We start from the raw sequence: 15,069 nt of genomic DNA, 5'->3' as shown, positions 1-15,069 counted from the left end.
TAGGGAACTGGGTGGGGTATTGTGTGGAAAGAAATGGTCAGTGAAGATGAAAGGGAGGGTATATAAAGCATGTGTGAGAGCAGCGATGATATATGGTGGTGAAACTTGGGTGTTGAGGAGAGAGGAGGAAAGTGTACTGCAGAGGGCTGAAAGAGCTATGGTGAGGATGATGTGTGGGGTTAAAGTGAAGGATAGGAGGAGTAGTACAGAGCTGATGTCAATGATGGGACTGAATGAGGACATTGTGACATTGATAAGGAGATCGAGATTGCGGTGGTATGGACATGTGTTGAGAAGGGATGAAAGGGTCGGGATTAGGCGAGCGTTGGAGTTCGAGGTTGAAGGAGTGGTAGGAAGGGGTCGTCCGCGATTGGGATGGAGAGAGCAGGTGGAGAAGGACAGGGTGAAAGCGGGGTTGCGTGATACTGAGGCGAGTGACAGATGTGGATGGAGTCGAGGGGTATTTCGGTTTCATCATAGGTAGCCAAACGGCAACCCCCGATCTCGGAGAAAATGCCGTCTAAACGTGTGTTTGTTTTGTTTTTTGTTTTATTTTATTTTATTGTTTTTTTTTATTCTTATTTTTGATATTACTTTCTTTGCAAGTTCAGAAAGAGAGAGAGAGGAGAGAAAGAGAGAGTACAGTTGAATTTTTAGGAATTACACTATATAAATACAAATTAATTGAAATATCTTTCCTTGTTAAATATGACCAGCATAGCCCAGTGCCCACAGAATTTGCTTTATTTCCCTTTTTCCAATGTTTGAATGGTCTATTATTTTTATTTTAACATAAACGTCATCAAATTTAACTTTCAATCTTGTTTGCGTTATTTTATATATATATGTGTGTGTGTGTGTGGGTGTGTGTGTGGGTGTTTATGGGGATGTCATTCTCAACCTATGCATGTCTGAGACAGACAGACAGACTACTATCCACACCACAGACGAACTCACGCCATATGATCAATGAGTTTCAGAGAGCAGGCATTCAAACCATACCATCTTTTCATAACAGCTTAAGACAGTGTTTTCCAACCTCTTTTCTTTAGGGGAACCCTTTGGTGTTGTCAGTTTTCTCGCGGACCCCCTGCGAAAGGTTCCGCAAGGGCCCGCGAGGAAACTTCTGCCGTCTGAGCAAACTCGCCGATTTTAATTATTGTTAAAATTCAATTCGACGTAAGTTTTTTCCACAGAAATGTGATGAACTTCAAACTAATTAAACATTTTGTCGACTGACCAGTGATCAGAATCTTTCATCCGCTTGTCAATTGGCTGAACGTGTGCAGCCTTCATCGAATCATTCATCTTTGCTAATGTACGTTACAAATTAATACACTTCTTGTCTTGTATGTCTGACTGAACGTGTGTGAGTGGAGGTATCTCATGAAGGTTGTTTTAAATACAATTTATCATCATTAAATTTACGCATGTACTTGAGAACATACATACACGCAGCTGATATGTTTGTGTGCATGTGTATGTAAAAACACAAACATACGCGCACACATACAAATTAATACATATACATAATAATGTATATATATGTGTGTGTGTGTGTGTGTGTTTGTTGTGTGTGTGTTTTTGTGCGTGTGTTTCTGTTTGCACATATTACGAAAGTGAATCGGTATAAAAATATATCAGAGAGTATACTCGCACATCATAACACAATACGCAACTGCAAAGTTTCATCGCCTTTGTATGATGGCTTATCTTAGCAACTCTTTAAACTTTACCTTTATACATATTCATTAGTAATGCATGTATACATACATGCATATGCATACATACACACACATATACACACATACATGAATACATACATACAAACAAACAAATATATGCATGCAACACACAAACATTCGTTTACATATACACTCATACATAACCTTATATATGTTTTGTCTATAAAAATGTATTCAAAACGTGCGTGTCATACATCAATTAATCTACATTATTATAAAAATTAATATACAGGTAGTTATTATTAATTAATTCATATTTTAATTACTTTATTTATTATTTATATAACGCAAAATATTTTTCCTGAATAAAAATCTGTGTGATTTGTATTTTTAAGATTTTTCTTCTTTCTCGTTTGTATAAAAAATGCAATAATTCTTTCTAGGAGAACTATGTGTTAGATTTGTTTTGTTGTATTGGTGGGTATTTAGATAGTTTTAAAAATCTATATGTATATATATATAAATATATATATATATATATATGATTTATACATACATGGTTTAGTATTATATATGTATAATTATATATATATATATATCATATAATTTGTTTGTTATATGTACGTATATGTTTTTTTTACTTATGTTAATATTAACATTGTTTGAGAACATGATTTTGATGGTGATGATGATGACGGTGATGATGTTTTTATGAATAAGAAGTTATTGTTATTGTTTAGTGTGTAAATATGTATATATATATATATATATATATATATATATATATATATATATACGCTGGATATATATATATATATGTATATATATATATATACATATATATATATATATATACATATATATATATATATATATATATACGCTTGGATGAATGAATGATGAACAGATGGATGCATGGAATGGTGGAAAGCAGTTGATTGTGTTGCTTGTGTAGAAGTTTCGAGAACTTTTATTCCAGAAGTAATGAAAATAATTACGTAGTTAATTAGAATTTAATAGGATAAATTGTTAATTAAATAGTTAATAAATGGATTTTTAAAATTTGTTACACCTTTATAACCTAGCTAAGTTGCGTATGTAAGATCTGGTTTCTGAACAATAACGTTGTTCTGAAGGACTTATTAAGTTATTTCACTATTTATCTTTAGTTCGCTTCTTTCTAAGTTTGTACTAACTTAAAATGAAAGACTTTGGATAAAAAAAAGTTTATAATTAATCACAGTAATATTAACTTGCAAATAATTTCCTCAGTAGTTTTTTAATCCAAATTATTTTCCTGATAACCTGGAATAAATTTCTCAAAAAATTCTCGGATAAAAACAGCTCACCACGTCCCATCATAGTTCAGAAGACAGCATGATCTTTTCCAACTGATTCTCTCACACAATTTTGCCACAAATTATTTTCGATTAGTTCGTAAATCTCCACAGGAATAAAAAAATGGCGAAGAATAAGGAAGAGGACTACTCGGTCTCAGACACCATCTGCTGCGTTCGTTTCATTTTTTTCTTAATTTATTACAATTTTTGTCGTTAAGAAATTATTTGATTTCAGTTTGTTGAGATTTCTAAATAGTAAGATAGCAGAATTATTAGAATGTTTGTAAACTCTTGAAAGAAAAAATAATTTTAAACCACAAACGATCTAAACGGCATGACATACAAACGTCTCAGCTTTTAATATATTCAACGACTAGAACACACGCACAACTGTAACGCACAATTTCGAAGGCACAGCCGCAAAAACGCATCTGCAAACATAACAATCAATCACAAACTACACAAATAAATATCGCGAACAGGATGACATGATATGTCTGAACTGCACTCCATCCAACCTTGGAAAGGAGGCCCATTCGAACACGGATCGTGTCTGCCTAGCCGCAGAAGGTTTTGGAAACAGGACTTGCTTCCTACAAAATATGTCTAATAAGGTCTGTAAATACTTTTTTTTTAATAAATTTTAATAAAATGTTTTGAAATTTTAAATTAATTTTTTATTGTAATAATTTGAAAAATTCTAAATCAAGGTAAAACTAAATAAAATTATATTTATGTTTAATTAGGACCTACCTTTCGATATTTCCGTGTGCGTGTTTGTCTTGGAGCAAGCTCTGTCAGTCAGAGCTCTTCAAGAAATGGTGTCTGCTAAGAACCAGGAAACTGTACGGCTATTCTTTGTATTATTATCTTTCAGTGTTATCATCAATCAAAAATAAATCGAATATTTTAAGTTTTTTAACCATTTTCGTTCAGTATTTCATCGGTGTATTCGTTTGTTATTGCATCATTAGTCACGTGTAAAAACTACATGTTAAATAATATTTCTTGAAAAGTGATTTTTTAAACTTTCACCGCCAGAGTGGTCAGTCGTCAGGTCACCGAACGTTACTCTACGGACATGCCGTCCTGCTGAAGCACAGTCACAGCAACATGGTGATTACATTTTTCATGATAATGTTGGTGATAATGATGATGTTTCTCACGATAAAGATAATGATGAAAGTGATGATATTGCTGGTGATAGTGCTGATGATGTTTCTATTGAATAACAGTGACGACAGAGTAATGTTAATTTTGACGATAATATAGAGGATGATGATGAAGTTTGTGACGAAGACAACGTTGTTATGAAACATTATGATTAAACACGCTGATGATTACAATAGTGACAAGGGTGGTGGTGATGAAGACGATGAAAATGATAAAGAATATTATATAAAAAATATTAATCCGTGTTATCTTAATGCTATCAATATTAAACTATTTTAATTAATTAATTAATTATTAATTATATTATTATTAATTAATTTTTTCATTTCAACTCGTACCTCTCAGTATTTATCTTGTCTCTCCACGCAAAGCTCATCTAGTGACAAACTGGCCTTTGATGTCGGCCTCACACTTACCACTGAAGGTACACACACACACACACACCCACAAACACACACACACAAACACACACACACACACACACACACAACACACATACACAAACACACATACATGCACACACATAAACACACATACACACACAACTCATACACACACACACACACATATACATATATATATATATATATATATACATATATATATATATATATATATATATATATATATATATATATTAAATTCTGGTTATTTGTATACAAAAAATATTATCCCATTTGCCAGGTGAATCATGCTGGTGGACAATCCATCCAGCCTCGAAGCAGAGATCTGAGGGTGAAAAGGTCAGGGTCGGTGATGACCTCATCCTTGTCAGTGTGGCTTCCGAAAGATATCTCGTAAGTAGCGTGAGTGGGCACGTGATATTCATGGTGATGATGACGTGTGGCGTGTTTATAGTGAAGTAAAGATGATAATAATGACGTGATGGAACTGATGATTGTTTTACTCGTTCGCGATTAAATTATTAACGCTGGTTAATTGTCACAATTTCTAGTTAATGCAATTTTAAACGTTTAGTGTTTTTATTCAAAAGTTCCCAAATAATGTGGTCGCGTTTGTTAATGTTATGAATATCATTTTTTTTTTATTTTCATTACCATCGCCACCATCATCGCCACCATCATCGCCACCATCATCGCCACCATCATCGCCACCATCCTCTGCAGCACATCGGGGCAGATTGCCAGGTCATAGCCTCCTTCCAACAGACTCTTTGGACAGTCCAGCCGATCAGCTCGGGCATCGTTAGACAAAAGTCCATGGGTCCGAGTTTTAGATTTCAATTTCTGTCAATATTTTTTAATAAAATTAATTTAATGATGTTTTTATGAATCAAATTAAATTAATTTATCACCATTTTGTCAGTTTATCTTACTTAAAAAAAGTATAAAAATTTAACCAACCAATCATTCAACCAACCAATCATTTCAACCAACCAATCATTTCAACCAACCAATCATTTCAACCGACCAATCATTTTAACCGACCAATCATTCAACCGACCAATCATTCAACCGACAAACCAGGTCACGTGCTCGGTGGTGACGTTTTGAGGTTGTTCCATGGCGACGAGTGTCTGACGATTCCTGTCAGGGAGGTTGATACAACGCAGAGGTGAGTGTTGTTGCTGGTTTACTACGTTGTTGTCGTTGTTGCTGTTTTTGTAATAATGTGTTGTTGTTATAGCTTTTTTTGTTGTAATTAATGTTGTTGTTGTCGTTGTAGTAGTAGTTGTAGTAGTAGTAGTAATAGTTGTAGTTGTTGTCGTTGTTAATGTTTTGGCGATGTTTATGTGTATTTGTTGTTTTTTTAATGTTTCAGTATGTTGTAGTTGTTGTAGTTGTTGTTGTCCTAACAATGGAAAATAATGAAGTTTGGTATAAAAATTTCATCAATTCGCATAAGCGATACATTTTTGCATAGCTCTCTTTTACTAGTTGCATTATTTTGTATTCAGATTGGTCACTATTCATTCATTTTCATAACTTCAGTCTGTCACACACACACACACACACACACCACACACACACACACACCACACACACACACACACACACATCATTTTAATTTACAGACCAGAGGAAGATTACGAAAGGTAGGTTGTCTGTTTGATTTTTTTGTGTGTATTGTTAAACACCATCTCGAAAAACTAGTTTCATATTGTGTGCTAACAATTTTGTTTGTAGTTTTGGTTCATATTTTGTGTTAATTTTGCTTCGATAATTCTTCAATTTGTTTCACATCGAAACTTGAATGCAACATTGTTTTACTTTGGTACACTTGGTCCTCCCATGCTTCAAAAATCGTACGGACAAGCAAGTTTCCGAATGCATGTTACATCAACCCTAGTTTTTTTCAAAATAATTATTACAATTACCATCAAACTATACCATAAATGTAATGACACCATATGAGACAAAATATCAAAAAGTAATAATCATTTGTCACCATTATGACGATGTGAAATGTTTATCTTCCGTCAAACTGAAATGTTTATCTTCCGTCAAACTGGCAGCACCGTCATGTACGAGACGGGCTCGGTAGCATCTCACGCAAGATCCCTCTGGAAGCTGGAACATATCAGGACTAAGTAAGAACTCGTACTGTTCATGAAATAACAATATTAATAATAATAATATTGACAACAATTATTAATATTTTTATTATTATTTGTATTATTGATTACCGCTATTACCGTGTATTTATCATAAATGTTGAACTGATTAGCACACAACAACCACATGACATTACATCATCAACTGACCGCCAAACAACTACCACACGACATTACATTATCAACTGACTAGCACACAAAACACGCACTTCATAGCATTATTACTGTCACAGAACAGATGAAATATATCACATAAAATTATCAACTATCATATAGCGTATAGAATATGCATTATTTGCTATTGCTAACATTACTGATTTATTACACTCCATTACATTACTACATTACACTCCATAACACTCCATTATAGTACATTACACTATATCACACTCCACATTACACTACATTACATTAACACATTACACGCCATTACACTTTATCACACTCCACACTACACTCCACATTACACTCCACATTACACTAAACACTCACCTGCATCCATCCAACCTATCCAGGTGGGCTGAGGCATGTATGGGCTGGAACCAACCGTGCCGTCTGCGTCACGTGACCACGGGCAGGTACCTGGCCAGCACCCCCGACAATCAGATCGTAACCTACCACAAGGACTTGTCCACTGAAGATGCCACTGCCTTCTTTCTTAAGCAGTCTAAAATGGTCGGTGCTGTCTACCTCTATGTGATTGTTTGTTTGTTTTCGTGTGTGTGTTTGTATTTCTTTGTATTTCTTTTTGTGTGTTTGTTTGTGTTTGTTTAGATGAATATTTTGTGTGAGTTTTGATCACACGCTTTAACATTAAACCAGTTAAACCAATATTTTCTTTTCATTTTTCAAACATTTAACAGATCAAAATCTATCTATATTTTAAATTTTTGAAAATTAACTGTATTGATTTTTTTTTCTCTGCGTAGGACAAAGATGACAAAAAGTTATCTGAAGGTCACGAGGCGGAGGGCATGGGGTCTGCCCAGATAAAATACGGCGACTCACTCGTCTACATCCAGCATAAGAAAACTGGTTGGTTCCGCGTGTGTGTGTGTGTGTGTGTGTGTGTGTGTGTGTGTGTGTGTGTGTGTGTGTGTGTGTGTGTGTGTGTGTGTGTTAGGTTTTTACGTTGGAGAGTTAGTTTTCATATAACCATGGGTGTAATGGCGATCTGTAACTGAGTTAATTAATATTATTATTTGTTAGGAATATGATATAAAATGCATAGATGTGGAAGTTTTAAAAGATAATTATGAATATAAATGATTATATAACTATAATAGCAAAATAATTTTTCTGCTTATCTAGGCCTATGGCTCTCCTACCAAACATTTGAAACAAAAAAGCGGGGTGTTGGAAGAGTAGAAGAGAAAAAAGTACGTGCTTTCTATACTTTTTAAAACAATTTAAACATTCAGTTTTTCAAAAAAACAAACAAACAGTGCATATTATAATTAACTACCTTTGATAACGAATAATGCATGCAAACTGGAAATTAACATAAAATTTCCAAATTCAGGCCATTTTGATGGTGGAAGGTCATATGGACGATGGTTTGACCTTTTTAAGGGCCCAGGAAGAAGAAAATAAATCTGCCCGCGTCATCAGGAAGTGTGCATCACTCATCACAAGATTCGTAAAGTATGTTGGTGCTAGTGGAATGGTTATTTAATTGGTTGGTTGTTGAATGTTTGCTTGATTAGTTGCTCGATTGAAAATGTAGTTTGTCGGTTGTAGTAACCCAGTTTACCGGTCAAATAACTAACTAGATGCCTAAAATAGATTTTGTCTTATATAAATAAACGTAATTAGTTCTTACCAAATCATCAAACCAAGATTCATTAACTTTTGATCAACCATTAAACTAAACGTTAAATCCCCAAAAACCAACCAACTACTCACTCAACCAGAGCCCTAGAATCCCTAAAGACCGAGGGACGGGTGAGCCATCTCTGGGAAGACATCAGCCTAACGGAGGTCGTCAAAACTTTGGAAGATCTCATCGATTATTTCGCTCCACCCGGAAAAGATCTAGGTCAGTTCATGAATACTAATAAAGCCAGTTCATGAATACTAATGAAATCAATTTATGAATTTTAATGAGGTTAGTTCATGAATATTAATGAATCGTTGTTACACTAGTAGAGATTAATTTTTGATAAAGATAGAAATGAGAGTTGGATTGAAAATTATATCATTTTACTTGAAATGTCGTTGAAATAAAATCGTAATATTATATAAAAGTCTGCCATGAATGGTCACATTCTAAAGGTTTATAATGATAATTTTTATTAATACAATTAATAAATTAGATTTTCGAAAAGTTAAATCAAACTACGTGCATCAATCAATTTAAATATTATAATTTATAAATATACGAAAAATAAAAATGTGATTTACCAGATTTCGAAGAGAGGCAGATAAGATTGAAAGCACTTAGGAATAGGCAGGATCTCTTTCAAGAAGAAGTTTGTAGTGTTTGTGATTGTTTGATGGATGGATGAATGATTGGATGGATGAATGAATAAATGGATGATTTAATGGATGGAGGAAAAGATGATTTGGTAGACGAATAACACACACATAAATAACACACACACATATACATTACACACACACTTGCTTAAATACTTACATACGCACGTTTTTGATCATGCACACAAGTGTATACACATGTACGCGCACATACATACCGACACACACACGCACACACACACACACACACACACACACACACACAAACACACCTAGGGTATGATAACGTTGATACTTCAAACGATCGACAAATGCAGTCAGTGGAAGAGTATGAGGAGGTTGTCGCATCTGATCGGCGAGGAATCTGCTGCTGTCTGGAATGATATGATCAACTATCTCTATCTTCTGCTTGGTCTGTCCTGGAGATGATGAGGAAGATGATGGTGTGATGATGTGGAAGATGATGATTAAGAGGATGGTGTGATGATGTGGTGACGATTATGTGGCAATTGTGGGTGCGATTGCGGCGTTGGTGGCGATAATGTTCATTTTATAAATTGTATTATATTCAAGTTAAAATTACTACTTTGATTTTTATCATTTGAATTGTCATTGTTATATTTCAGAAAATAAATTTTGAATTTTTTACATGCACCAACCACAGCTGCTCTTATTCAGGGAAACCACAGTAACTGCACACAATTTGCATCATCCAAGCACATTGATTGGCTGGTGAGGAGGTTGGAAGGACAGGATTCGTCCAAAGGTTTGTTCTGTTTCTTACTTACTTGTTCTCTGATTGGTTGGGTGGGTTTGTAAATTTTTCTCTGATTGGTTAGCCGCGTTTGCCACTCGTTTTCTGATTGGTAGGTCGTATTATTTCTTGTTTGTTTTATTAATAAATTTTAGATTTTTTGAACGTTCAAGTGAAATACACGGTTATATAACTTAATTATTGATGAAACGTTGACCAATCAAACTTGTCAGTTTTTGTGAATTTCTAAAATGTTTTCAAAGTCATCAATTAACCGATGCAATCAACTTGATGATTGCTAATTGAAATGAACAACTATCTGCTGCTACAACACCAATCAGGCGTGTTGGACGTGTTGCATAGCGTGCTAATCGACAGCCCGGAGGCACTGAATGTCATAAAGGAACACCACATCAGCACCATCATCTCACTCATCGATAAACACGGAAGAGATCCCAAGGTGATGACGTCATCATGACGTGACGATTTTGATGATAAGAATGGTGGTGGTGAGGTGATGATGCCGATGATGTGATGATGGCTATTTTTATCGTCGTCATCATCGTCATCACCACCAAGGTGTTAGATGTTTTGTGTTCACTATGCATTGGCAACGGAGTGGCAGTGAGATCCAACCAGAACCTCATCATGGAGAACCTGCTGCCAGGGAAGGATTTGTTGCTACAAACTAAAGTTGTCGACTATGTTTTCAGGTTTGTCACCATCATCGCCATCATCTTCTTCATCATCATCTTCTTCATCATCGTCATCGTAATCAGCATGAACCCCAACATTTACGTGGGCAAGTGTGAAGGGTCAGCCATGTACCACAAGTGGTACTACGAAGCCGTCATTGACCTCGTTGAACAGGTGGTTACCCTTATTTACCATTTGGCATTTATTCGGCTTGGGTTGTATTACTTTGGTCGGTGCACATATATTTGTTATTATTCCAATTATTTTCATTTTCAATTTAGTTTTTTCAGTTCTATTTTAGAGTTCGTTATTTCTGTTATCATCTGCATCGATATCAACGTTATCCCAATATCCAGGTCACCCACTTGCCAGCCCGTGTTAGGATAGGCTGGGCAAATACAGAGGGCTTCGTACCCTACCCGGGTGGTGGCTCGCATTGGGGGGCTAATGGAGTAGGGGATGATCTCTTCTCGTACGCATTTGATGGCGTCTCCCTCTGGACAGGTATGTCAGATGTTAGGTTGATTGACATGTGGTTTGTTGATTGATGAAGGAAAGATTGAGAAATGATGAAGTGTCCGGCTCTGCGTTAGAGAGATCGGCTTGCTTTGAAAGGTCAGTTTAACGCGCACTGAAGCGAAACATGCGTTTTTTAACACGTGTGCTTGTGGATGTGTGCGAAATATTTTATGAATGAGCAACCAATCAATCTGTCAGCCAACCAACTCACTCACCAACCAACCAACTGATCAGGTGGCAAGCCCCGGTTAGCTCGTACATCTCACATGTCGCTTCAGAAGGGTGACATAATTGGAGTCTGCCTCGACCTTGACGTACCCCAGATGACCTTCACCATCAACGGCATACCCGTTAAAGGCTTCTTCAAAGACTTCAACACCACCGGAATGTTCTTCCCGGCAATCAGCATGTCCGCCAAAAGCAGGTTGATGATGATAGTGTTGTGATGGTGTTGTTGTTGATGACGATGACCATGACGTGATGCTACTGACGACGATGTGTAGCGTTGATAATGACGTCACCGTTGTCACCAATTTCGTAACCGTCACGGCAGCATACGATTCATGCTTGGTGGCGAACATGGTCGGCTGAGGTTTGGACCCCCGGACAGCCACTCCCCCGTCTGTGAGTCCCTCAAGCCCAAGGAAAAGTTGAAGATCGAACCCTGCTTCAATCTAGGAAATGTTCCTAAAGGTTCATCTGCTCAAACGATGTTTTACTTTTCGTTAAAAATTTAAGGTCTGCTATCAATTTTTGATAGAAATAAGTAAGAATTACTTGGGCATACCACCCTAGACTAAATAATTTTCTTACAATAATGTCATTTTATCTTTGTTTTCGTTTTATTTTCACATTATTTCATTATTATTTCTATTTATTATTGTCGTAATTATTATTTTTTAAGTATTTTTGGTACTTACGAAGGTTTGATAAGTGGGCCAGTTCAGTTGACTGAGCATTTAACGTTTGTTCCAAATCCTGTCGAAACATCACATGTGAGTCGTTGTTGTTGTTTTGTTGTTGTTGTTGTTGTTTCGTTGTGGTGTCAACGCGCCATCATCAATATCAGCATCATCATCAACAAGATGATCATTATCGCCATCATCATCGCCATCATCATCACCATCATTGCCATCATCATCACCATCATTGCCGTCATCATCACCATCATTATCATCATCACAACAACAACAAAAACAGCATCATCATCATCAAACCATCATCGTCACCATTATCATCATGATCATCATCACCATCGTCGTCGTCGTCAGGTAATGATACCAGCTTACGTTGAAAATGTGACTGAAAAGTTGGCAGAGAACCTTCACGAGCTGTGGACGATGAGCAAGATTGAGAATGGCTGGATCTGGGGCGAGGTGGGTGTTTGTTCACGTTTGTATTTGTTTGTTCATGTTTGTCTACGTTTGTTCATGTTTGTCTCTGTTTGTTCATGTTTGTCTCTGTTTGTTCATGTTTGTCTATGTTTGTTCATGTTTGTCTATATTTGTTTATGTTTGTCTATGTTTATCTTTGTTTGTCTATGTTTGTCTACTTTTGTCTATAGTTTGTCTGTTTTATTGTGATTTGTTTATGTTTGTTTGTATCTGTCTATGTTTGTTTAAGTTTGTTTGCCCGTTATTCGTTTGTTGATAGCTGTCAGCTATTTCACAATCTTCTTTACTATCATCATCACCACGACTATCATAATAATCACTATCATCATCACCATCATCATCAACATCATTTTCATCACAATCATCATCATCACTATCATCAACATCATCATTGCACCATCATCATCAACATCATTATCATCATCATCTTCGTAACAATCATCATTTTTTTCTTCATCCATCATCACCATCATTATCATCATCACCATCGTCGTCATCTTCTTCATCTCAACCATCGTCATCATCACAATGAGCAGAGGAGAGATGACCAGAGAAAGATCCATCCATGCATCATCAGCTACGATAAACTCTCCATTACGGAGAAACAGTACAACATTTCACTGGCTCAGGAGACTCTCAGGCTGGTTATTCAATTCTATGGTTCATGAGTTGTTGATTGGTTGGTTGATTGATTAGTTGGATGGTTGATTAGTTGGTTGGTTGACTAATTAATTGACTGATTGTTTGACTGATTAAATGATTGATTAATTAATTAATTGATCGATCGATATATTCATTCATTCATTTATTCACCGATGGATTAGTAGAGCTCTGATGAAATTTTTGGTTAATCGAATGATTGAATGTTAGAATGACATTTCATGGGTGTCAACAATTTTAATAACATTCGTAGCCCTGCAAGCAATAATATTAACAATAAAAAACGGTTTTAATAATATTAATAACATCACTAAGAACAAAAAACAACCAAAAAAAAACTAAAACATACAGGATGTTGCTTGCCCTGGGCTACCACATAACCTTCGACCCACAGTACACCAGCAACCATCGTCTTAAAACTCAAAAGCTCTCCGTTAAGTGAGAATTACTGGCTGACATGATTTACCGCGACACTAAGCCACACGACACTGTAGCAGCACGTGACGTAAACTACAACCACACATTAACGTTACCACACAAACTTCCTCCAAAAACACTCCACCACCTTACAACACCACACCACACAACAACAACCACAAACTACACGACCTGATTACCACACGACACCACACGACAAATCAACCACACACCACACAACAACCACACCACAAACACATCACACCACACCACACACAACAACCACAAACTACACGACCTGATTACCACACGACACCACACGACAGATCAACCACACACCAAACAACAACCACACCACACGACAGCTACACACAAGCGAACGGCTTCCGACCTGCGCCTCTAGATTTGTCGGGCCTAGTGATGAGTGAGAAGTTGAATGAGTTGGTGGAGGCCCTAGCGGAGAATACCCACAACGTTTGGGCCAAAGAGAGGATTAAACAGGGATGGACCTATGGACTGACCGAGGTTTTGATAGATGAGTGAATGGATGAATTGATAAAAGATTGAATGAATGAATGAATGAATGAATGAATGAATGAATGAATGAATGAATGAATGAATGAATGAATGAATGAATGAACGAACGAACGAACGAACGAACGAATGAATGAACAATTGAACAAATAAAAAAATTATTGAATGCATGAAAAGATGTCCAAATCGTTAGAGAAATAATTATCTGCTAAAAAATAAGATAGATTGTTGGTGAAATAATAAATTGCTGGATGACTAGATGTTTAAATAGCTAGGGGGTTAGAGTCAGCCAAAAAAAATTTATCGGATGATTTAGATTAATTTATCACTGTTAGTTTCTGTGTTTTTTATTGTTTCCAGTATTTTATTATTCGTGTTAGCAGCAAAAGTTTTATTACTTTTTTTACTTTTAGGATTTTTTCAACAAGAGATCACACCACCTCGTCCCGTACAGCAAGGTTGATGAAGTCATCAAGAAATCCAACAGGTCGGTCAAACTTAATCATTGTCGTTGTTTTTGTTATCATCATTTTTATTATCATTTGATCTTGCGATATGTTTGATTTTTATATAACATCATTGTAATATCGTCACCTCGGACGAGGTTAATTTCTGTTAGCTGTCTTGATTGTCTTTTTTATTATCATCATCACCATCGTCATCTTCATCATCATCATTATCATCATCATTATTATTATTGTTATTGTTATTGTTATTATTATTATATGTTATATTATTATACATATATATTTTTAATTTTGATTATCATTGACATATATTGTTTCTTTCATTTCATGTATGTTTTTACGATGAAAATAAAAAGGTGTTCTCATTAGCGCGCCTC

At 35.7% G+C, this 15,069-nt stretch overlaps 2 protein-coding genes across 2 annotated transcripts in view; both read left to right on the top strand.

Moving 5' to 3' along the window:
* HELRODRAFT_166674 (hypothetical protein) overlaps positions 1 to 1,137 on the top strand; it is a gene marked incomplete at both ends in the record, with an annotated part of 2,614 nt that extends 1,477 nt beyond the window's left edge. Inside the window, one exon of the mRNA XM_009011900.1 lies at positions 1,053 to 1,137. Within this exon, the coding sequence (XP_009010148.1) occupies positions 1,053 to 1,137 (85 nt within the window). The remainder of the gene's footprint in view (positions 1 to 1,052) is intronic.
* A 2,355-nt stretch (positions 1,138 to 3,492) lies between these two features.
* On the top strand, positions 3,493 to 14,234 carry HELRODRAFT_71321 (hypothetical protein; the record flags this gene model as incomplete). Its single annotated transcript, XM_009011899.1, has 27 exons — positions 3,493 to 3,639; positions 3,772 to 3,885; positions 4,067 to 4,141; positions 4,544 to 4,622; positions 4,883 to 5,004; positions 5,326 to 5,422; positions 5,686 to 5,773; positions 6,675 to 6,749; positions 7,289 to 7,448; positions 7,703 to 7,808; positions 8,085 to 8,152; positions 8,296 to 8,417; positions 8,687 to 8,811; positions 9,180 to 9,244; positions 9,528 to 9,663; positions 9,916 to 10,017; positions 10,347 to 10,465; positions 10,585 to 10,718; positions 10,785 to 10,878; positions 11,058 to 11,216; positions 11,463 to 11,644; positions 11,774 to 11,913; positions 12,145 to 12,215; positions 12,492 to 12,596; positions 13,151 to 13,221; positions 13,590 to 13,712; positions 14,057 to 14,234. Coding segments are annotated over 27 exons (3,057 nt in total), but the record flags the coding sequence as incomplete, so codon positions are not given.
* Between the last annotated feature and the right edge of the window lie 835 nt (positions 14,235 to 15,069).

Source organism: Helobdella robusta (assembly GCF_000326865.2).
Source record: "Helobdella robusta unplaced genomic scaffold HELROscaffold_10, whole genome shotgun sequence".
In the NCBI taxonomy this organism is placed as follows: domain Eukaryota; kingdom Metazoa; phylum Annelida; class Clitellata; order Rhynchobdellida; family Glossiphoniidae; genus Helobdella; species Helobdella robusta.
The sequence above is the reverse complement of the archived record's forward strand: the minus strand, read 5'-3'. Positions and strand labels throughout refer to the sequence as shown.